General features: G+C 37.6%; 1 protein-coding gene across 2 annotated transcripts in view; it reads right to left on the bottom strand.

The window, feature by feature from the left end:
- The window catches only part of LOC134848047 (U5 small nuclear ribonucleoprotein 200 kDa helicase-like), a 77289-nt gene extending 57770 nt beyond the window's left edge, over nucleotides 1-19519 (bottom strand). Inside the window, exons 1-8 of one of the 2 annotated variants that reach the window (XM_063865381.1) lie at nucleotides 19357-19519; nucleotides 18576-18742; nucleotides 15794-15971; nucleotides 12513-12702; nucleotides 10378-10584; nucleotides 9970-10190; nucleotides 8624-8870; nucleotides 3232-3419 (exon numbers count right to left, since the gene is read on the bottom strand). In XM_063865381.1, coding sequence (XP_063721451.1) covers nucleotides 3232-3419; nucleotides 8624-8870; nucleotides 9970-10190; nucleotides 10378-10584; nucleotides 12513-12702; nucleotides 15794-15971; nucleotides 18576-18742; nucleotides 19357-19401 — 1443 coding nt within the window. In that variant the 5' untranslated portion in view covers nucleotides 19402-19519. Of the gene's footprint in view, nucleotides 1-3231; nucleotides 3420-8604; nucleotides 8871-9969; nucleotides 10191-10377; nucleotides 10585-12512; nucleotides 12703-15793; nucleotides 15972-18575; nucleotides 18743-19356 lie in introns of those variants that run through there. The other variant, XM_063865382.1, reaches the window with a different exon arrangement.
- Between the last annotated feature and the right edge of the window lie 2113 nt (nucleotides 19520-21632).

Raw genomic sequence — 21632 nt, forward strand, 5'->3', positions numbered from 1 at the left:
AATTTGGTTTTAAAAAACGCTATTTTTCTTACCATTCTGTTACCATTACACAAACATGAAACCTTACCAATTTTTTTCCCTATCGTAATACATTGTAGACTCTATACCCAATGTTAATACATAGCTGGGAGACCTGATGTTCTATTCTCTAAAAACAGGGGTCTCCCAGCACCCCCACCCCCTGATCACCTCCAACATCTACTACTCAGTAAAAATATCTCCAAGATCGCCAAAAAGATTGCTGTCAATATTTATTAATACAAGCCGGTAAATTCAGTGCAATCGACTTGGCAGTTTGAAAAGCGAGGATAAAGAAATCACATGATTTAGACAACAATGCTTCAAAGGCTCATTGTCATATGAAAGGACACTCGAAAACTGGAAGAACTCAAACCTCGGGACAGAAGAGTGAAAAATTTCATCAGCGTATACAACCAGCATACAATATCAATTCTAAAGATTTGCCAAATTGGTGGAAATTGATGAAAAGGATGCCAGAGATAAATTAGAGTTATAAGTTTTACACCCCATTTTTGAAACAAAAAGCATAACAATCAATTTTTGAAAATTAATCGACGCAAATTGAGGTAGAGAAGAGAAAAGCATAAACTGAGCTCATTCGTTGAAAAAAAGTAATTAAACAAAATCATAGTAAACTTACAAACTACAGACCGACTGTGAATTGTAATAAGAATTGCTGAAATAAATTTGAAAAAAGCTTTGAAAAAACTCTATGCGTTGGACCGTAAGCTGACAAAAAACAAGCAGACAAGACAGGCCTACAATTAAAACTTTCCAAAACAAAATCTTCCACACATTGAAAAAACAAGGTTCCATAATAAAGCCAAGATACATACATACATACATAAATACATGATTTTATATCAAGGTTTAATGATTTTTGAAATTTCAAATATTCATGTCGTCCCCGAAGCCCGAACTTAGTTCGCTTTTCAAACGACGTCCAATAAGGCAACTTTATCCATATAACAAAACGAACAACCTTTTAGCGCAAAAATAATACGCAAAAAAATATATTTAAAATGGTAGAACACTGTTACCTGCAACATAATAATTTTGAATATAGTATTCATCAATGATAAAAGTAGCGTAAACATCAAGTGTGTGCTCAGGAAACTAAGCCGATAAAAAGCGCCGACACGAGAAAGTCAGAAAAAAAATTAAAAGCCTAAAATTTACGAAATTTTGGATTTAAAAAATTGTTGGCGATATTTCAAAAAATCATGTGCCATGAACTTGAGCCCGATAACAACAAAAACTCTGAAAGAGACGAGAAATAAAACGCTAACTAGCTAGAATGTAACTCCAAACCAACAGACAAAAGAAATTAACCAAAAGCTATGCAGCCAGAAAAAACACATCTATTTACGTTTTTCGTCAGTAATAGAAACATTTGGGGGCTATAATACCAAAATTATATTAAGCATTTACACTGCGCTATACAAAAGTGATTAGAAGAGAATTAGAATAAGAAAAAATTCTGATCATAGCCAAAAGACAAAAAAAACTTAAAATTGAACAATCGAACTTAAAACTTAATATTGTAGGGCCTTAATGCTCGTTAAATTTTCAGACGAAATATGATTGACATTTTAAATCGAACTACTGACACTTTCAAAGCCAGAAAATATTCACAATTTTTTGCGCCATTTCCACGTTCTTAAGTTTAGAAAGCGCAATTTAATTAACTTTAAGCAGATGAATTTGAGCTGAGCTCAAAAAATGCACATTAATATAGATGCATTCACAAATGCATTAATAGGTATGAAAGCACACATAGAGTTATAAAATCACTTTAGGATTTTTTCCTGAAAAAAAACGAACAAACAAATTAGCAAGACTTATATAAGAGCCTTCACTTCATTCAGTGACTCTTAAAAACAACTCAACTTGACATTTTAAAACAAAAAGTTATGAGCAAAACTTAATTTTTATACCTATATGTATTCATAAAAAAATCGCTACGTAGGACTGCACTTCTTTAGTTTTTAAGCATTGGGACTTTTTCCTGACAAAACAAAAAATCATCAATTCGTTTTTTTTACACTCAAAAAACAAATATCGCAAAACTATTCCAAAAAACGTGCAAAAAACTCATGATTTTAATTATATTCACCAAAAACGATATGGTTAACACAACACGCCACTTAAAAAGCAGCGAGCATATATCTACTTAAAAAAAATAAAAATTTTATGTTTTTTGTCCTACAAAACAGTGTCAGAGAAATTGATTTTGAGATTTCGCAAACATTGTCAAATTTGAATCAATTTCAGCTCAAAAAAATTGATAAGAAACTATAAGAAAAAAATGAGGTATAAAAGCCGACATAGTTATGACCTAAACCCAATAAAATCAAAACAATCAGAAACTTCAACGAAAAAAAATCGCATTAGAAGTACTTTCAAGTAACAATCACGAACAGTACACCAGCGCTACATGTAAGATGTAAGCGCTACATTAGTATACTATCATTTTAAAGATCATTCTTAAACTGACCACTCTGTGAACATATTTATTTATTTCAAAACATCGTCACCATCGAAATGGATTTCGCAACAACTACACAGAGGGGAACTTGCACTTCGCATAAGCAAGCAAAAAATATGACCGATAACGCCAATGGGAAAAACTGAATGAGTAAAACTTTGATCTACAAAATTTCTTAATAACGGACGCCTATTATGAGTCTACATAATTGCTAAGTGACGCAAGCCAATTATGAAGCATTAGCAGTACCAGTACATTTGAAAAAAAAGAAATTTACCAACTAACATGCCTCAATTTATAGAGCGGACGGATTTTAACTAGTATAAGAAAAAGTTAATTAAAAACATCCGACTCTGCCTAAGTTCGAACCCTCTTATTTGGTTGCCGGTCTCCTTTACTACCTCTACGCTACAGATCTATGATACCTTGAAGCTAAAGTGCTATTTGTAATAGTCTGTGTTAAAATCCTTAGCATTGGCTGTACTTAATAGCTGTTTATTGATCAAAATGAACACTTTCAAAATGAACACAATTTGTCGCAACAATGTTTGTGTCAACAATATTGGCAACTTGGGTTGGAAGAAAAAGATAGTTCATACTATAACACAAGCTTTTCATATGTAAATAAATTGATTCCAGAAACAGAATTAACAGCAGAAGCAGCTAGAATTCCGAAACTGAATTTGAATTCATCTCTACTTATATTTACGAGTGTATATTACCTTGTCTCCATCTCTTCCCATGAACTCTGGATCCTTGTCTACATACTCGTACTGACTTTGATGTCTACTCTGAGCGGCAGCAGATGAACCCGACACTGCACTCGAACTCCTGGCCGACGACGACTTCGAGGATCCCGCTGACGACGATGTCCTATCCAAACCGGAGTGGTCCATTTGTTTGTCATGACCTGCAAATATACATATATTTTTTAAAGAATTGCAATATGATAATCATAAAAAAGGTTACCAACCAAACTCTCCTCAAAATTACAGCTGATAGCAAAAAAAAAACGCCGGTTCTGTTGAGGACAGACGAGCTCAATGCCAGACTAGTGAAATACCAGACCAAACTCAAGGTCAGACTTGAGCAATAGAAACCTAATTAAAGGTCGACTGGTATAAAACTCAATGCACTCAGACAAGGTCAACTGGTCTGCTGGTATTTGATAAACTAATTAATTAACTGGTAATTAATTAACTGGTACTATTTGATGCTCAGTTTGTCGTGTCATTTTAAAAACACAATCTCAATTCATTCTTCAACAATCAGTATCTCTTCTCTCTCCTCAGTTGAAACCGCAGATAACTCTCAAACCTCTATCCCCTAGTCCTACTTGCTCTAACTCTGAATCTTAACAGGTTATGGGCCCAGATTTCTAAACTTTTTGATTTAATAATTATTTGATTTCTGTCAGAGTTTTTTTTAGCTTTTATCTAGCCTTTAGCAAAGCAGAGATGGACTTGAAACTGGCTGGATTCAGTGGAAAGTCTGAAGATTTTCCAGCTTGGTCGACGAAGTTTGTGGCACTGATGCATACCAAAGGCCTGTTCAGGACTGTGATGGGCAATGACGATCTACCAGAAGCTGAACCTACGCTACCTGAGAATCCGAATGCTGACCAGATGACGGCGTACAACACCAAGATGCAGGAGCGAGCTGTGCTGATCCAGCAGAGGAAAGACAACCGAAACACAGTGTGGTCACATCTAGCTCTGGTCCTGAACAACACCACACTGATGTACATCAAGAACGACTGCGTGGCTGCGGATGGCTATGGCGATGGGACGAAGGCCTGGAGACTGCTGCAAGAGAAGTTTTGCAGTGTGGAGAGGCCTACAGTGGTCAGTCTAGTAGGCCAGCTTGCGAAGCTGCGCCTAGGATCAGAGGAGGATCTCGATGACTACTTCGTTCGAAGTCAAGAGCTGATGACGCGGCTGAGTGAAGCTGGGGAAGCAATTACGGACACACTCTTCAATGCGCTCGTGATCAACGGACTGCCTGACAGCTTTGAGCATTTCGTGGTGCAGGAGAGCTTCCAGCCGGCCAAGACTTTTACAGAGCTGAGAACGAGGTTGAGGAACTATGATGACTCGAGACGAGCTCGATGTGGAGAGAAGACTGGGAATGGACACATAGCTATGCAAGCTGTGAGGAAGAAGAAAGGAGCGTCGGGTGGTGGCTGTTTTGTGTGCGGTCAGAAGGGTCATTTGGCAAGAGATTGCAGATCCAGAAGTGACAGTGGTCAATCTGGTGCTCGAGGCAGTGGCTCGAATGAAGCAAGTGGTCCAACTTCAAGGAAGCAAGGGTGCTTCAAGTGTGGACAACAAGGACACTTTGCAAGGGACTGCAAGCAGGCAAAGACAGGGTTCTTCAGTTGTTGTGCAACAACCTCAATGAAGGGAGATGATCTCATTGTGGATACGGGATGCACCGATCATGTAGTGCGCGACAAGGCTGTCTTCTCAAGCTTTGAGAAATGGGATGAGGGGACAACAGTTGAGAATCCGAACGGTACAATATCAAAGATTGAGGGCATAGGCTCGGTGGAAGTGGACATACGAGACTGTCAAGATGTGACGAGGAGCTACACTTTCCACAATGTGCTGTTTGTGCCGAGCTACAACGTGAATCTGATGAGTGTGAGCTCAGCAATAGCTAGAGGGTCTAGTTTCAGCTTTACATCAGACTCTTCTCATCTTGTGGCACCGGATGGTCGACGGCTACCAGTGAAGCAGCGCGGCAAGCTTTTCTTCCTGGAGTGCAAGTTCAAGAGGAACGCGATGACTCTAGCTACGAAAGCGAAGATGGAGACAAGTAGTGCAATGCTGTGGCACCGAAGGCTGGGGCATCTCAACAAGCATGATCTAATATCAGTTGTTGATGTCGGCGAGCTAGGGTTCTGCGAAGTGTGCACAGCTTCGAAGATGCACGAAGTAGCAATGCCAAAGAAGACAGAGAACAGGGCAACTGCAGTGGGGCAGCGGGTCTTCAGCGACATCCAGGGACCATTTGAAGTTGCGAGCATGCATGGAGCGCGCTATGCCGTGAGCTTCATTGATGACTTCAGCCGTCTGGCAGTGGTCAAGTACCTGGTTAAGAAGAGCGATACTCTTTCGAAGTTCAAAGACTTTGTAGCTGAGCACGGAACACCGAAGTGCTTGAGAACTGACAACGGAGGTGAGTATTCGTCGAATGCTTTTCGGATGTTCTGTAGAGAAATGCAGGTGAAACAGGAGTTTACAGTACCTAATACTCCGCAACAGAATGGCGTGGCAGAGAGGTACAACAGGGTGATAACTGAGATGACTCGATGTCTACTGGCCGATGCAAAGCTCTCAAAGATGTTCTGGGTACGAGCAATGTCAACGGCAGTCAGGGTTCGCAACTTGTGTCCTACATCCAGCAATGAGCATCGCATTTCATCAATGGAGATGCATTATGGGAAGCCATCGAAAGTCAACTACCTGCGAGTGTTCGGATGCCTGGCGTACTACCTGGACAGAGGAAACCGGCGGAAACTGGATCCGAAAGGCAAGAAGAGCAAGTTCATTGGTTATGACGAGGAGAGCAAAGCCTACTTGCTGATGGACCTGGAGACAAAGCGAGTGGTACGAGCAAGAAGCGTGACGTTCAATGAAGACATCATTCCAGACGACTTTCTGGTAGACAGTGAGCAGTCACAAACACTGGGTCTATCAATCGAGGGATGCATTGATGTAGAGGAAACTAGCACGAAGACCATCACTGAGTCTACCAATAAAGCGAACGATAGTGGAGCAGCAGCTTCAGTGGGGGTTACGGAAGATGACCCAGTCGAGACTGAAGAATTGGAACCACCTTCCACAGAGCCTCCAGAGCAGAGGCCAACAGAGATTCCAGAGCAGCGGTCAACTAGAACGCGGAACCCTCCCATCCGATACGGACTGGCTTACACTCATGCTTCAGTGATAGCACAAGAGCCAAGAAGCTACTTGGAAGCAGTATCTGGACCAGAAAGGGAGCAGTGGCTAGCAGCTATGGCTTTGGAGGTGCAGTCACTGAAGGCAATGGGCACCTGGACACTTGTTGATAGACCAAATTCTCGCAAGGTCATTCCTGGACGCTGGGTGCTTGCTGTGAAGAGAGATGCAATGGGACAAGTGGAGCGGTTTAAAGCCAGATACGTGGTGAAGGGTTTTATGCAAGTGGAAGGACTGGACTTCAATGAGACCTTTGCGCCAACCTGTAAACCAGAAACAAAGAGAATACTACTGGCTTTGGGAGCGCAAGATGATCTTGTACTTCATCAGATGGACGTGAAGTCAGCCTTCCTCAACTCGCCGTTAACAGAAACTGTGTATATGGAACAGCCCGAGGGCTTCAGCAGCGGGGACAACCAAGTGTGTTTGCTACAACGCAGTATCTATGGGCTGAAGCAGGCAGGAAGGGACTGGTACCAGACGCTGAGCACGTTTCTTCTGGAGACTGGTTTCACTCGAAGCACCAATGACTTCTGTTTGTTCACGATGAGGGGAATGGATGATGCTATGATCTATGTTCTAGTATGGGTGGATGATATCATCATTGGCTGCAAACTGCAAGCAGAAGTTGACAGGGTGAGGGACCGATTCACTGACCGATTCAAGATGGATGATCGCGGTCCATTAGCCTGGTTTTTGAAAATGCAGGTCAAACGGGCACCTGGTTCTGTCACTGTGAATCAGTCTCGCTACATTGAAGACTGCTTGGAGCGCTTTGGGTTGGCTGACTGCAAACCAGTAGGGACACCAGCTGATATCAGCACTCAGTTGACGAAGAAGGACTGCCCTGGAGCGGGCTCAGAAGAAGCAGTGGCAATGCAGCGTGAGGACTACAGAGGCATAGTGGGCTCGTTATTGTACATAGCCAAGCAAACGAGGCCAGACATCCTAGCTACTGTGACTCAACTTTCACGGTTTCTGGAGAATCCTGGGAGAACACACTGGGTGGCTGCTAAGAGAGTACTGCGATACCTGAAAGGAACCAAAGATCTGGAGCTGTGCTACATCAAAGATCCTGATGGGTTCAACCTTTATGGTTCAGCAGATGCTGACTGGGCTGGTGACGTTGATGACAGAAGGTCAACAACAGGCTACAGTTTTCATGTGCAGCGGTCAGGAGCAGCAATCAGCTGGAGTACCAAGAAGCAACCTACTGCAGCAATATCTACCAGCGAAGCTGAGTATCAAGCAATGGCAGCGGCTGTTCAGGAAGGCCTCTACTTACGATCCCTACTCAATGAGATGGATATGACGTGTGATGGTCCAACTGTGATCAACGAGGACAACCAGAGCTGCATCAAGATGTGCAAAAATCCCGTAATGCAGAAGCGTACAAAGCACATTGATGTCAAGTATCACTTTGTCCGAGAGCGGGTCGAGGATGGAACATTTGCGCTCGAGTACTGTCCAACCGAAAACATGGAGGCTGACTTGTTGACGAAATCCCTGAGCAAGGCAAAGGTGGATCAACATCGTCGAACGCTGATGGGTTGCAGCCTGACATTGGACAAAGCCAATTCAGCCTGAGTGGGGGTGTTGAGGACAGACGAGCTCAATGCCAGACTAGTGAAATACCAGACCAAACTCAAGGTCAGACTTGAGCAATAGAAACCTAATTAAAGGTCAACTGGTATAAAACTCAATGCACTCAGACAAGGTCAACTGGTCTGCTGGTATTTGATAAACTAATTAATTAACTGGTAATTAATTAACTGGTACTATTTGATGCTCAGTTTGTCGTGTCATTTTAAAAACACAATCTCAATTCATTCTTCAACAATCAGTATCTCTTCTCTCTCCTCAGTTGAAACCGCAGATAACTCTCAAACCTCTATCCCCTAGTCCTACTTGCTCTAACTCTGAATCTTAACAGGTTCCACTTAAAATGATATCTTAGAGCAGTAAATTAAGTATTCACATACTGATATATTATTGTTAACTGCGCATACTTTCCAAAAGCGAAATATATAAAAATCATAAAAACAGTTCTGAACTTCAGCTAAAGTAAAATTATCAAAACAAACATGATTAAATCGAATAATGTAAAAAACGAATTAAAACAGTTGAAATCACAATTAACAGAGACTGGAACCTCGCGAAGATGATGATTCCTGGTGATCCGAAGTCTCCCACAGCGCATGTAGAATGACACTCAACTTGGGATCACTTTGCATCTTATCTTCAATCTTCTCCTTCTCGTCTTGGCTCTGAGCTTGGGCCAACAGGGTGCAATATAGAACTACATTTCGATTCTGCACCAGTTTCTTGATGAATGCGAACTGGTCGAAGGAGAGCAGATCCACTAGCTGGTTCTCGCAATCTCGGTTGTCGCCAGCAGCCTGAAAAGCGACACTACGATATAACACAGAAGAGAAGCTCTGCTTCGCAAACACTTTCGAGAACACGTCGAAAAGCAGCTCTATAAGGGGCAATAAGAAAAAGTAGAAATAAGTCTCGAAATAGTAAAAATTCGGATACGTCTCAGTTTCCAACCTAAGACCTACAGCGACCTAGAGATAATTAATCTCGCGCACTAACCAATCAGCGACGGACGCTTAATTGATGACAAAAACTACCCACAAATAAAGCAGAGAATAGATGCTATGCAATTTCCAATCCTACAGTGAAATTTCCGTTTAAGTGAACACTTTTATTTAAGAGTTGGGTTAGAAAAAAAAAGAAGCTTCGCAGTAATAGACTACGCTGATCGCTAGTGTAAACACAGCCAATCGAAGATTAGAAAAGAGTAATGAACGCAAGTAAGCATTAAAAAAAAACCACTGACTTTCTTGAAAAAATATCAACTTTCGAACTTCAAAGAAAAAAATCGATGCCCTTTAAGCTCGTGAATTTCTAGAACAATTTATGATTGGCGCTTTTTGATGACATGAATCCAATAGAGAAAACTGGATCAAAGGGCAAACTTTTATTCCACCGGAAATCTCTAAACTTCCACTTTCGAAACTAGAAATCCTTCACGTTTTTTCGCGACATTTCCACGTTCGTATTTGGGGACAGCTTTTACGTCACTTTCAGCAGATTAACTTCAATTGAACTCAAAAAGGGCATATATACCTAAGTACATTCATAAATGCATCAATGTATATGAATGTACATCTGTAGTTATTAGACTTTTAAGACTTTTCCTGAAAAAAAAAATCAGTAAGACCTAAATAAGAGTCTTCACTACGTTCATTACTTTTAATAATTCACTATCTAAAGCTTCGGAAGAGTCGCATGATATGCTAAACTTACCTCATATGCAAACACGTCAAAAACATTCAAACTCACATGACATGGCAAGATTCCTATTTGGCAAGATATCCATATCCGACATTAAAGCATTTGATAACAAAGATTGCATCCTTGTCTTGGCTTAATGCCAATGTCGACATGCCAGCCTTAGTTTGGTATGGTGAAAACTTTTTCTGTTCTTACCTTTAAAATAGCTAAAACTTCATCTGCCTTTTTCTGACTTGCATGTGCATCATTGTAGACTTTGTTCAAATTCCTCTGCAGCCAATAAGCGTCGATGTCCCTCGGATTCAGTTCATCCAATGACCTTGAACTCTTCTTGGAAGTCATGGTGGTCAGACCGGCATTCAAGTGCTTCTTCGTATCTTTCTCTTTTACGCCTTCCGATGCTCCTTTTGCTTTACCTAAAAATATACTCAATAAAACATCTCCAGCCTCAATAAAAAATTCCAAAATTTTGTGTGGTACTTAATTAGGTCAAAACTCAAGCTTGCGAAGTTACTGTGTTTAAACTGTGTTGACACATATTGTCTTGTGTTTACTTATTTTCTTCCAGATTGATAAAATTAAGATAAGTCTTTTTGATTTAACCTTGCGTGGTGTCCATATCAGAGTCGCTATCTCCCTCGTCATCCTCACTATCACTCCCCCTCTCCCTCACTTCCCCGTACACATTCTCCCCATCAGCCGCAGCTCCTCTTCCCCCTCTCGCCCCTCCCTCTTCTCCCTCCTGATTATCTTCATCTGAGTCGTCAAATTGCACATTCACCCCATAAGTGTCGTCTATTTCGTCATTGTCTACACAAACATTTTTTTTCCTTCTATCAAATGGTACTTTTTATAACGAAAACTACGATGTCAAAAAAACATAGATTTCACTTCACACATTGATTCTTGGTTGCTTCGGTCATTGATCTGAAGTACCATAAATGTTGTCTATTTTGTCATAGTCCACGCAAAACTCCTCAATTTTCCTGTTTTCAAAAAATACTTACCGTAATGGCAACTGAAATGTCAATGAAAGCCGCAGTTTTCGATTCGTCATTCAAAATTGGTTACTTCGGTCATTAATCTGAGGTAGCAGACCAATAAAACAAACAGAAAAAATGCTACTCACAGAAAAATTCAGACTTTCAAATCAATTGGAGCCAAGTGAAAGGCTCCTCGAGTTTCCAATGCGTAAAGTATCGTTTGATTAGATGAAGAAGAAAAAAGCTCAACTCGGATGAAGGAAGTACAAGAAATTTTACATCAATTACTTAAGATTATTGATGATTCAATTATTTACAGTACAATCATTTTAAGACCTTTAATTATTGCAATTGCACTTTATAAAAAGAGAACAGGTATTACTGGTATCAAACTTGCAAAATTTTACGCAGAGGCGAAGCTGCGTTCGCATACACTACCGATGCTCTATAATAGGAAATAAGGAAAAGTAGAAAAAGCCATAAAATTAAAAACTTTGCAGTGGCAGATTCGATCCCACGACCAGGAGATTTGGAATCCCATGTCCTCGCATTTGCGCTACCGGCCCTTGAGCAGCTACATGCCGGCCCTTGAGCAAAAAAGCTGCTACATATGCTAATAAATTGCCAGCAGAAGAGGCAACAAATACAACACTGAGGCGAAACACTAGCAAGAACACGAAAAAAGCGTCTCTACAAAGCGCAATAAGAAAGTAGAAACAAGACTTGAGTTACTAAAAAATTGACCCATGTTCGAACCCTCTTATTTTTTTTGCAGGTCTCCTTCCCTACCTCTACGCCGCTACAGTGCCATAACATCTTGAAGCTAAAGTACTTATTGTAGTATAATAGTCGGTGTTGATATCCTTAGCATTGACTGCAGTTAATAGCTGGATCAAAATGAACACATTCAAAATTAACACAATTTGTCGCAACAATTGCAGCGCAACAATATTTGCGACTCAGGTTGGAAAAAAAGAGAGCTAACACTATAACGCAAGCTATGCAAGTGTAAAAAAAAGCTATAATTGTGTAAAAAAAAAGTGTACATTCTATAACACAAGCTATCAAAACAACTAAGGGTGCCACCGATGGTGGCGCCAACATTTTCGACTTGGGTTGGAAAACAAGAATAGTCGTACTAATACACAACGCTAAGTGTAAAACAGAAAACTACCCAGAGCAACCTTGAATGCTTTTAGAGTCATGTCACAGCTAATTTTTGTCACACAAAGCATCTCGCTTGAGGTACTGGTAGCGCCTACAAAAAAATTGTAGCAACACCTGAGTTTTTAATAATGCTCAAATTCAATTCGTTCATTTCTGACTGATCTAAGGTCGAATTCACTTTGACTTGCTCCAATTGTGTAAATTATGCCAACTGTTTTAATTATTTATCAAAAGATCAATTCATTGCTACAAAAAACAAACAGGAAGGAGCTTAAACCGTAAGAAAGAATAGACCTGACAATCGTCTTTACTGTAAACCCATTTCGTAACTCTTCGCTGAAAACTCTCCAATTTTCGCAAACAGGATACTGGCGAACACCAAACCGCAGAGCAATATACTACAATTGATAAAACTAGCGATTGAAACAATAAAGCCGAGTTCTTCAATAAAATTAACGTCAAGTGAAAATTTAAAAAGGGTAAAATTGTCGTAGCTGTAATTAAAACGTAGAACTTTGATGGGAGAAAAATAATATTACAAGCGACATCTTAATAATTTTATAACCAATATCTGGACCTGGTCCTTACCTGCACTGAACTTGTCAGCGTTCTGGAAGTCAGTGATCTTTCTGGTCAGATTCACCAGCAGAGCATATCTCTCATCGGGTAGTCCTCCCAGCAGGGACTCCACCTCCTTTCGCTTTTCCTTATCTTTCCTGTTTTCACTCTTGAGTGTTATGAGCACTTCGTCAGCCGCACCACACAACACGTCACGAGGCTAAAATATTAAATGAATTTAAAAACAAACCGGAACTGTGAGCCAGTCCGAAATGAGCGTGTATAAGGCAGCCAAAAATTACGTTATTTGGGTTGAAACTTGCCAGATTTTTGTAACTGTTACACAATTGTTACATTATTATTACATGATGATTAAGATAAGACAAAAAATGCAGAGGGCAAAGTTGCTCAGAATTTCACCAAAATAATATGGTGCAATAGTTTTACCAAATTTTTATTCAAAACTTTACCCAAAAAATGGGTCAACTTGGCTTTTGTAATTAATCAAGAATTACGATGAACCTACCAAATTAAAGATGAGAACGTTAAATAAAAAAGCCCCTTACACGGCCAAACAAAGTTTTCGAGATATAAAATTTTCGAAAATCTATGTAAGAGAATATATTTTGATTGATAGCCAAAAAGGTAATTTTTACTTCATAAAAATCAAAGTCTTCGGCTAAAACAAATTTCAAAAATTTTCCGAAAAACTTGGCAACTTTTTTTTCAAGAATTTTGTTGGGCTGTGTAAGAGTCTTCTTTTGATATAACTTTTTTTCTCATCATTTAACATGGTAGTTTCAGCGTAACTGCTGATTAATTTAAAAAAGCCTATGACCATTTTTTGGGGCGAAATTTTAGGAATTTCGGTTAAAAAATTGCACAATATATTAACTCTGGTGAATCTCAAAGCACCTTTTCTTCTGTTCATTTTTTTGTCTAATCTTCACCCAATTTGGTAAAAACGCGTTTTTAATTTCAAGTTTTATTCGTCTTCATAACAGCTTCCTACAGTTCTCATTTAAGTTATCCGGACATTTAAAACTTCAAATCTTTTTTCTCAAATTGAGTTTAGAATAAGACAACAACAAAAAACTGAAAATTTGCTCAAAATTTTATCAGAATTATAATGATCCAATTTACTTTTTGAAATTTGCAGCCAACATTTTTTTCCCAAAAATGGGTGTTTTTGGCTTTTTATTAGTAAATCAAGAACCCAGCTGAAAAAACACTGCTAATTGATGAAAAAATTATAACAAAAGAAGCTTTTTACACACCCCGACAAAAATTTAGAAAGTAAAAATTCGAAAAATACCGCTTGACATTTGTTTTTAAGCAAAGATTTTGATTTTTACATAATAATTCGACTTTTTTTGGCTATCAATCAAAACTATATTCTCTTATACAGATTTTTGGAGCGTTTACTTTGTCGGACTATCTAAGAGACTTCTTTTGATATAACTTTCTTATCATTAACTAGATAGTTTTAGCGTAATTCTTGATTAAATTTAAGAAAACTCAAAATGACCCATATTTGGTGTACAGTATTGGTTGCGAATTTCGAAAAATGAATTGCACTATATTAATTCCGGTTAAATTCTAAGCAACTTTTGGTCTCTTACCTTTTTGTCTAATCATAACCCAATTTGGAACCCAGAAAAAAAGCCTTTGAAATGTCAAATTTTGTTCTTTGTGCCCTTAAATAGCACTGTATTATTGTCTGGCTTATATGGTAGCTGATTAAAATACCCTCCATGTATCAAAATGTAAAACTTTGAGTCAATTAGTTTCAGAGGCGTCTGAAAATAGGCTGAAAAAACCCACGGCATTTTCGCTGATTGATTTTTTGTATTTTTTTCCTAGCAAATTGATTCTTTTTGTTTGCTAATTCTTTACTTTATAATGAATGGAATCTTATTTTGGAAACAATTTATTACATTACTAACATTGGAGGAGTCCAATTCCAACCATCATTATCTATCATTGAAAATGATTTTCTTTAATACAATAACCACAAATTAACAATCGGACGTTACCATTTTTTATATCCCTTTCATCATCAAATACATGACGAGTATATGCTACTCTAGACAGTACCATTTTGAAAAGTTAGAAACCCCCGATTTTTTCGTTTCGACTATATTATTTTAGTGATTCGCAATTTTGCGATCAGAATGTTCCGACGATATTGCTCTTGTGATTGACAGTTTTGCGATTAGATTGTTCTGACGATAATGTTCTAGTGATTGACAATTTTTCAAACATAGCCAACTGACAGTTAGAAAAGAGTAATGAACGCAAGGAAACTGATAAAAACTGACTTGTTTTTTCAAATACCTTAAACTTTTGAATTTCGAAGAAAAAAAAAAGGCGTTAAAACTCTTTGAATTTGTAGAACAATTTATGATGGACACTTTTTTGTAAAAATAAACACAATTTGAGAAAACTGGATCAATAGGCAAAAATTTTTTTCTGGGAAATCTGATAATTAATTTCCATTTTCGAAATTCGATCACGTGATCTTTACACTTTTGTTTTTCGATAGTGGAGTTTGCCTTCCTTTTAACAATAGAAGTGCACTGAGCTTGAAAAGAAATCACAAGTCAAACCGCAAAAAATCAAAATTGAGCGTGAACAAATTTTACTTTTCTCAAAAAAAAGACCTATATAAGATTACTCACTACGTTCATTACTCGGAATCAGGCAGGAATATTGTCTAAACAATCTGATTAAGAGTAATGAACGTAGTGAGTAATCTTGCATAGGTCTTTTTTTAGGAAAAAGTCGTAAAATTTGTTCACGCTCAATTTTGATTTTTCGCAGTTTGACTTAAGATTTCTTTTCAAGTTCAGTGCATTTCTTTTGTTAAAAGGAAGGCAAACTCGACTATTGAACAAAAAAAAAGTAGAGATGACGATAAACGTGATCAACTTCTAATTTCGAAAAAGGAAAATTTCGAAAAAGGAAAAATCTGATTTCCCAGCGAAAAAGTCTTGCCTATTGATCCAGTTTTCTCAAATTAAGTTTATTTTTACAAAAAAAGTCCATCATAAATTGTTCTACAATTTCAAAAAGCTGTAAGGCCATCTATTTTTTTTCTTCGAAATTCAAAAGTTGAAGGTTCTTGAAAAAACAAGTCAGTTTTTTTATCAGTTGAATCAATAGATTATTATGGTCGGAGAAATCTGATCGTAAAACTGTGAATCAGGCAGGAATATTGTCTAAGCACTCTGATTAACAGTTTTGCGATCAGATTCCTCCGACCATATTTTTCTATTGATTCAATCTTGCAATCAAGTAGTGACATGTACCTGGTCACCCAAAGCCTCTTGTATGAATGTCAGCATGATCTCATACGTCTGTCTTGTCTCCTGTGTCTTTGGCCTGTACACGACTCCTGAAGATACCATTTCATCCACACTCTCACTAAGCAATGTTGTCCCCTTCATCCGATCTACGTCATACCTGGCCTGGTCACGCTTCACACGTCTAAACACGAAAAATTTTATACCATTTTTCAGTTAAGCAACTAGATGCCGGTACATAATAACAATAACCGCAAAGTTACTGCTTGCGCAGTCTCACAAGTATGATAAATTAGACCCTGAAAATTTGATGGTCCAATGAAAAGTTTTTTATTTGTGCTTGAAATCTTTGGAAACAGAAATCTTTGTGCTTGAAATCTTTGGTGAGCGGGCAAGCATTTGCTTACTTGTTTCAAATTTTTTTTCAAAAATTGCGGACGCCATCTTTCATACTTGCTTTTCCAGGGACCCATGACTCATATCTAGTTTTTATAATAAACCAAAAGTTTCATACGTTCATTTACAGAAATAAATCTAACCGTTTCATTAATCATGCACATGTTCTAAACGCCAGATACTAAAGCATCCGTTTAATTTCGGATTTTAAATATTCCTTTACCAAAATGTTTCTATCTGTTTCTTTAATTCTGTACATAACGCCACAAAGGTCGCAATGCTTGTCGAAAAGTTCAGATACTAGAAGCATCTTTATTATTTCGGAATTTTAATACCATTGATTCAGCTCGCAAATCATGGTGGCATAAATTCCAGGCAATAGCAAAACATCACTCTTCTGTAAAATGTTTGATTTCACGAAGACATTTCGAAAATTGAGATACAACAGAATTAAACTCCCACACAAACCCAATGTGCTCATTGTTCGGATAATAGTGAGCTTAAATTATTGACAGATTACTTAAAATTACTTAAAGAAACCAAATAAAATTTAAATAAACAAAGATAGAGATATCCAACTAAACTTGGATAATTTTTTTTCTACATTTCTTTCCAGTTTTTTATCAAAAAGGCAAAGGAGTTCAGAATACTGTACATGAGAGGTTTCTTGTGACGATTCTTCATTAGCAGTGGAATACATATATTTGCTATATGCTGTTCTTTCACAAGTAGTATACGTACTTTTATACTCCCTAGTCCACTGAAAAATTTTAGTTATCTAAGATTTTTGTGGTAGGGCGACAATTCGTAACAAGCGACAATTCGTAACAAGCGACTATTCTTCACAAGCGACAATTCTTAACAAGTGACAATTCTTAACAAGCGACAATTCTTAACAAGCGACAATTGTAACAACACATAGACAAGAAGAATAAGCTTGCTCCGCTGCGCTTACATTCTGCACCAGGGGAATACTGCGCAAGAATCAGTGTTCTCCGATTAATCTACTGTAACGAAATGTCACCTGTTACGATTCGTCACATCTTATGAATTGTCGATTCACGAGTTTTTGTAATCAGGTGGTTTATGATACGAAAGACAGGGCAATAATTTGTTTGGAATTTTTGAAAACTCAATAAAACCGCATACATTGAAAAAAAAGATCTGGAACCTTTGAGTGTACTCTGACAGTACCCAATGACAGGGTTCGTAATTTCAAATGTTGACAAGTTTTTTTCTATGAGTTTTTAAATTCAAATATTGAAAAAACATTAAATTTTGTGAAGTTTATATATCTAAGTTTTTGAAAAATTTTAAAATGACATTAAAAACGTCAAATCTTGGAAACTTAAAGCATTTGAGCAGTCGCGTTTCGATGCTAAATTTGCAACTCTTGAGCGTACTCTAACAGTACCCAACTACCGTAAAAAGATTTAAGTAAAAACTATTATGATTTGAGTAGGCATATTCAGAGGCAAGATTTTCAACCCTTCGAGAGTTCTCCGACAGCTTCCAACCAAAGGGTCGGGAATTTCAAAATTTGAAAAAAAAAATGAACTTAGGTTTACTGAGATTTTTTAAGCAATTACAATACACGCCATATGTCGTAAACTACAAAAATTTGAACAGTCATAATTGGAAAGAAGATTCTCAACACCCGATAGTATTCTGACAGCCCCCAAATAGAGTGTTCGGAATTTCAAAGTTTGGCAAAAAAAATTCAAATTTAAGATTTCTGAAAGTTTTTTGAAATATCACAAAAAAGGTCATATAAGAGGTTTTGAGCAGTCGCATTTGGGCGCAAGATTTATATCTCGAAACTCCTGAGAGTACCCTCACAGTACCCAGTACCCAACTACAAGATTAGGAAATTTCAAATCTTTTGAATTTTTTAAAAACTAAGTTTTCTGAAAACTTAAAAAGAAACCATAACACGTCATATCTCGAAAACTACAAAGATTTCAGCAGTCATATTTGGAGGCAAGATTCGCAATCCTTGAGAGTACTCTGAAAGCACCCAACTACAGGGTTTGAAATTATTTTTAGTTTGAGTTTTCTGAAAAACTTTGAAAAAATCTCAAAAATCTCGTACACTAAAAGGATTTGGGTATTCTTAATTGGAGGCCAAATTCGCAACCCCTGGGGAAGCTGACAGAATCCTACTTTTGTGTTGCTAACTTTTAATTCGCTGGAACAAACACTAGATTCAAACTGGAAAATCGAAAAAAAATTGTTATACATTACAATATACGACATAGCTTAACCATGCATACTTACCTTATGCCCTTAACTGTTGTGAAAACAACGCTTAAAGCTGGCAAGATACGTGTCACGCGCATTAAAATATAGTATAGAAGTTCAAATCTGTTTTAAGATTCTGAATCAAACTAACTTCTCCTTGCGCCTCTGCATCTGGGGCGGTTTGGATCTCAGTGCCTTGTCTCCCATCTGGGTGCCCAGTAGCTTCCCGGTTAGGGACAACACCTCCCCTGTCGCCTCATCTCTGCCTCGCTTGTTGTCTATCAAGTTACGGTCCGGTTGCAACACCAAGTTCGAGTTCTGAAACAAATTTGGACTGTTTTTCAGTAGGTTTGAAGCATATTACCTTGTATGTTAATAATTTTCATATAAATTTACAGTGCTATTAACCTCATCATGATTAGTTCATGAATTGCAATTTTTTCTAATTTGATTAAAATATTATTTTTACTCAGATCAAAATTATGTAAAAATATCAAATTTTACGAGCTTCATGTGCTTGCGGCCCATTTTTGAACTTAAATCGCAATCACAATTTTTGAATAGACAACTCAGACCAGAACGCCTAGAAACTTTCTCATAATTTAACACTGTTCAATGATAAAATCTGTATTGCACTTTTTGTATTGTAATTTCTGTACCATTTGAAATATTTTTTCTACTTCTCCCGAAAAAAATCATTTCTTTTCACGCTTCACAGACTCTGAGCTTTTTGACACCGTCAATTTCTAATCCTCTGGACCGCGGCGACATAAAAAAAATATATATATTTTGTTTCGGCACCTTAAATTTCAATAGTATTGAATCTACGCTTGAAGAGTAACTTTTATGGTGAATTTGTTTTGTTTTTCATATTGATTTTCCAATCAAGGTTAGATTGTGGTTGGCATAGAATCTTTGAAAGAAACTCTTACCACTTTGTACTCGAACTGCAAATTTCGTGCTGCTTGATCGGCCATCTTTTTTCTTTTCTCTCCTCTTCAAGTTCAAAGAAACAACACTCCGAGCTATTTTATTGTGAAAATCAACTCAATGAAGAACTGTTTCTAATCAAGCAGTTACTCAAATTGCATGTGATATCTAAAATGCAACACAAAATGCTAACACTTATATTTTATTTCGATATTAGATTTTATTTCAATGAAATTTCCTGATTGAATTTTCAATTCATTTAATTGATCGGATTTTTCAATGGATTTTCAATTGATCCGATTTTGCAAACGATTTTTAGGCACTTTAGATTGCTGGATGAATTCCGGAAGAGAAATTTAACTAATCGGTAGACCCTGTGTAAGACAGTTTGATAGCTAAATTGACTGCATTTGCATAGAAGATCCTCGAAACTATTAGTAAAAACTATCTGCGAAGCCATGAATGGTGATTGGATTAATTGTACTTTTAACTAATTTTAACAAGAGATTCCTGTTGCTGCCCCTGTAGCATACAAGGTTCAAAACTTTAATTACAAAATTACAATAAAAAAATACATTTTGTTCGAGAAGCTAACTCGAGTAAATTACTCCTAGAATACCAATGACAGCTAAAAGAGCTTAAAGATGAAGCCATACGCAATACCTTACTTCAAAAATGTGAAGATCAATCGAACCGATTCCCCGAGCTTCCCTAAATCCCTATATAGACTCTATTTTGCCGAAGAATGCCCACCCCCCCCCCCCCTTTTCTCGAATGTAGCAATAATTGGCGCTCAAGGCACCTGAAGAAATTTTTTTGTTAATGGTAGGGGCCGAAAACGGCGGTCACAAAATAGCACCGAAGGTGGACAAGACTCCAATGAACGAAGGGAGGGGGCTGGAGGGATTGCTTATCCATCTTCTTCCCCTAAATCCACCCCTGCAGTCGGCAATTTTGAGTCGCAAAACCATAAAATGGCAACTGGAAAAAACGTTCCATTTTCTGTGCCGCCGGCAAACTTTTCGGCTCGCACTTCCAATTCAATTTTTTTTCTGGTTGGTCTGCCGAAAGGTCAGCTTTTAATGTTCAAGAGCGTTATTTGTCTTTCAATTGGCAAAAGAAATTGAATTGAATTTGAAAGATTCCAACCGCGAGAAATCAAATTTGAGCGTGAACAACTTTTTCCCCAAGTAAAACACGATGTAAATAAGTAATAAATTACTTCATTCTTCAGCGCTAAACAAAGACCTTTACATTTTAGCAGTCATAGCCTTTCGCAGACATTAACAAAGGCAAGCAGGAATACGCAAACCAAAGCGATAACACAACGGCCAAAAAATGCTCTAACTTGAAAGTGGAACAACGAAAAAGTATAAAAAAGAAAAAAATTCTTCAATCTGCAAACACTTCAATCTGCAAACACAAGCCATCAATAAAGCAGATACAATAGATGCTATTTAATTGCTAATGCTTAAAATAAGACCTTCGGAATTGAACCCCCGACCTGGAGATTAAGAGTTTCACGACTTTGCACTTGTTCCACGGTCACTTCTCCATCTCCAACAGTAGCTATCAAAAAGCAGATAAATAAGATGCTATTTAATTGCAAATGCAATGAGAAAAATTGCCACAAAATGAGCACTTTTAGTTGCAAGTTGCGCTGGGAAAAAAGTGGATCCCTAAGGTAACACTACGGTCGCAATATCTCATGTGTAATTATTTAGGATCGATAACTTAACAAGATTGATAATAATAATTTACTTGGATAGACAACCATTCAGCCAAAAAATGCCATGAAAAACTTTGAGCTACTAAGTTTCAAAACTCATTTTACAACCAACCCTTCAGAAGCAAACAATAACGGAGAAAAGTAATTTCTGTTTCGAACGACACATTTTACGGTGCCCAAGCCGGTATAAATAAAACGGAAACCACTTAGGCGATACAAAAACGATTAAAAAAATTGTATTGACAGTCAGAGTTCGTTAATTAAAAAGTAACAGAACGATTTTCGATAAAAATAAAAACTATTTAAGTTAGAAAAAAAAACATACATTTCGGAAAAAGCCAGCAAAAAATAAACAAACGGACTATAATCCGACTATCGAAAGTTTCCAAAAAAAAGCAACCTAAATAAAATCTATTAAAAGAAAACAAGTCTCGAAGCCAAGACCCAATGATGCCAAGGCACGCCGGTTACAGGTAAGCCAAAAGTATAACGGCCCTCCTCGAAAACCAAAAGTATTTCAACCGAAAAAATTATATTGCAGATTTGATA

Source organism: Symsagittifera roscoffensis, chromosome 6, assembly GCF_963678635.1.
Source record: "Symsagittifera roscoffensis chromosome 6, txSymRosc1.1, whole genome shotgun sequence".
NCBI lineage: Eukaryota > Metazoa > Xenacoelomorpha > Acoela > Convolutidae > Symsagittifera > Symsagittifera roscoffensis.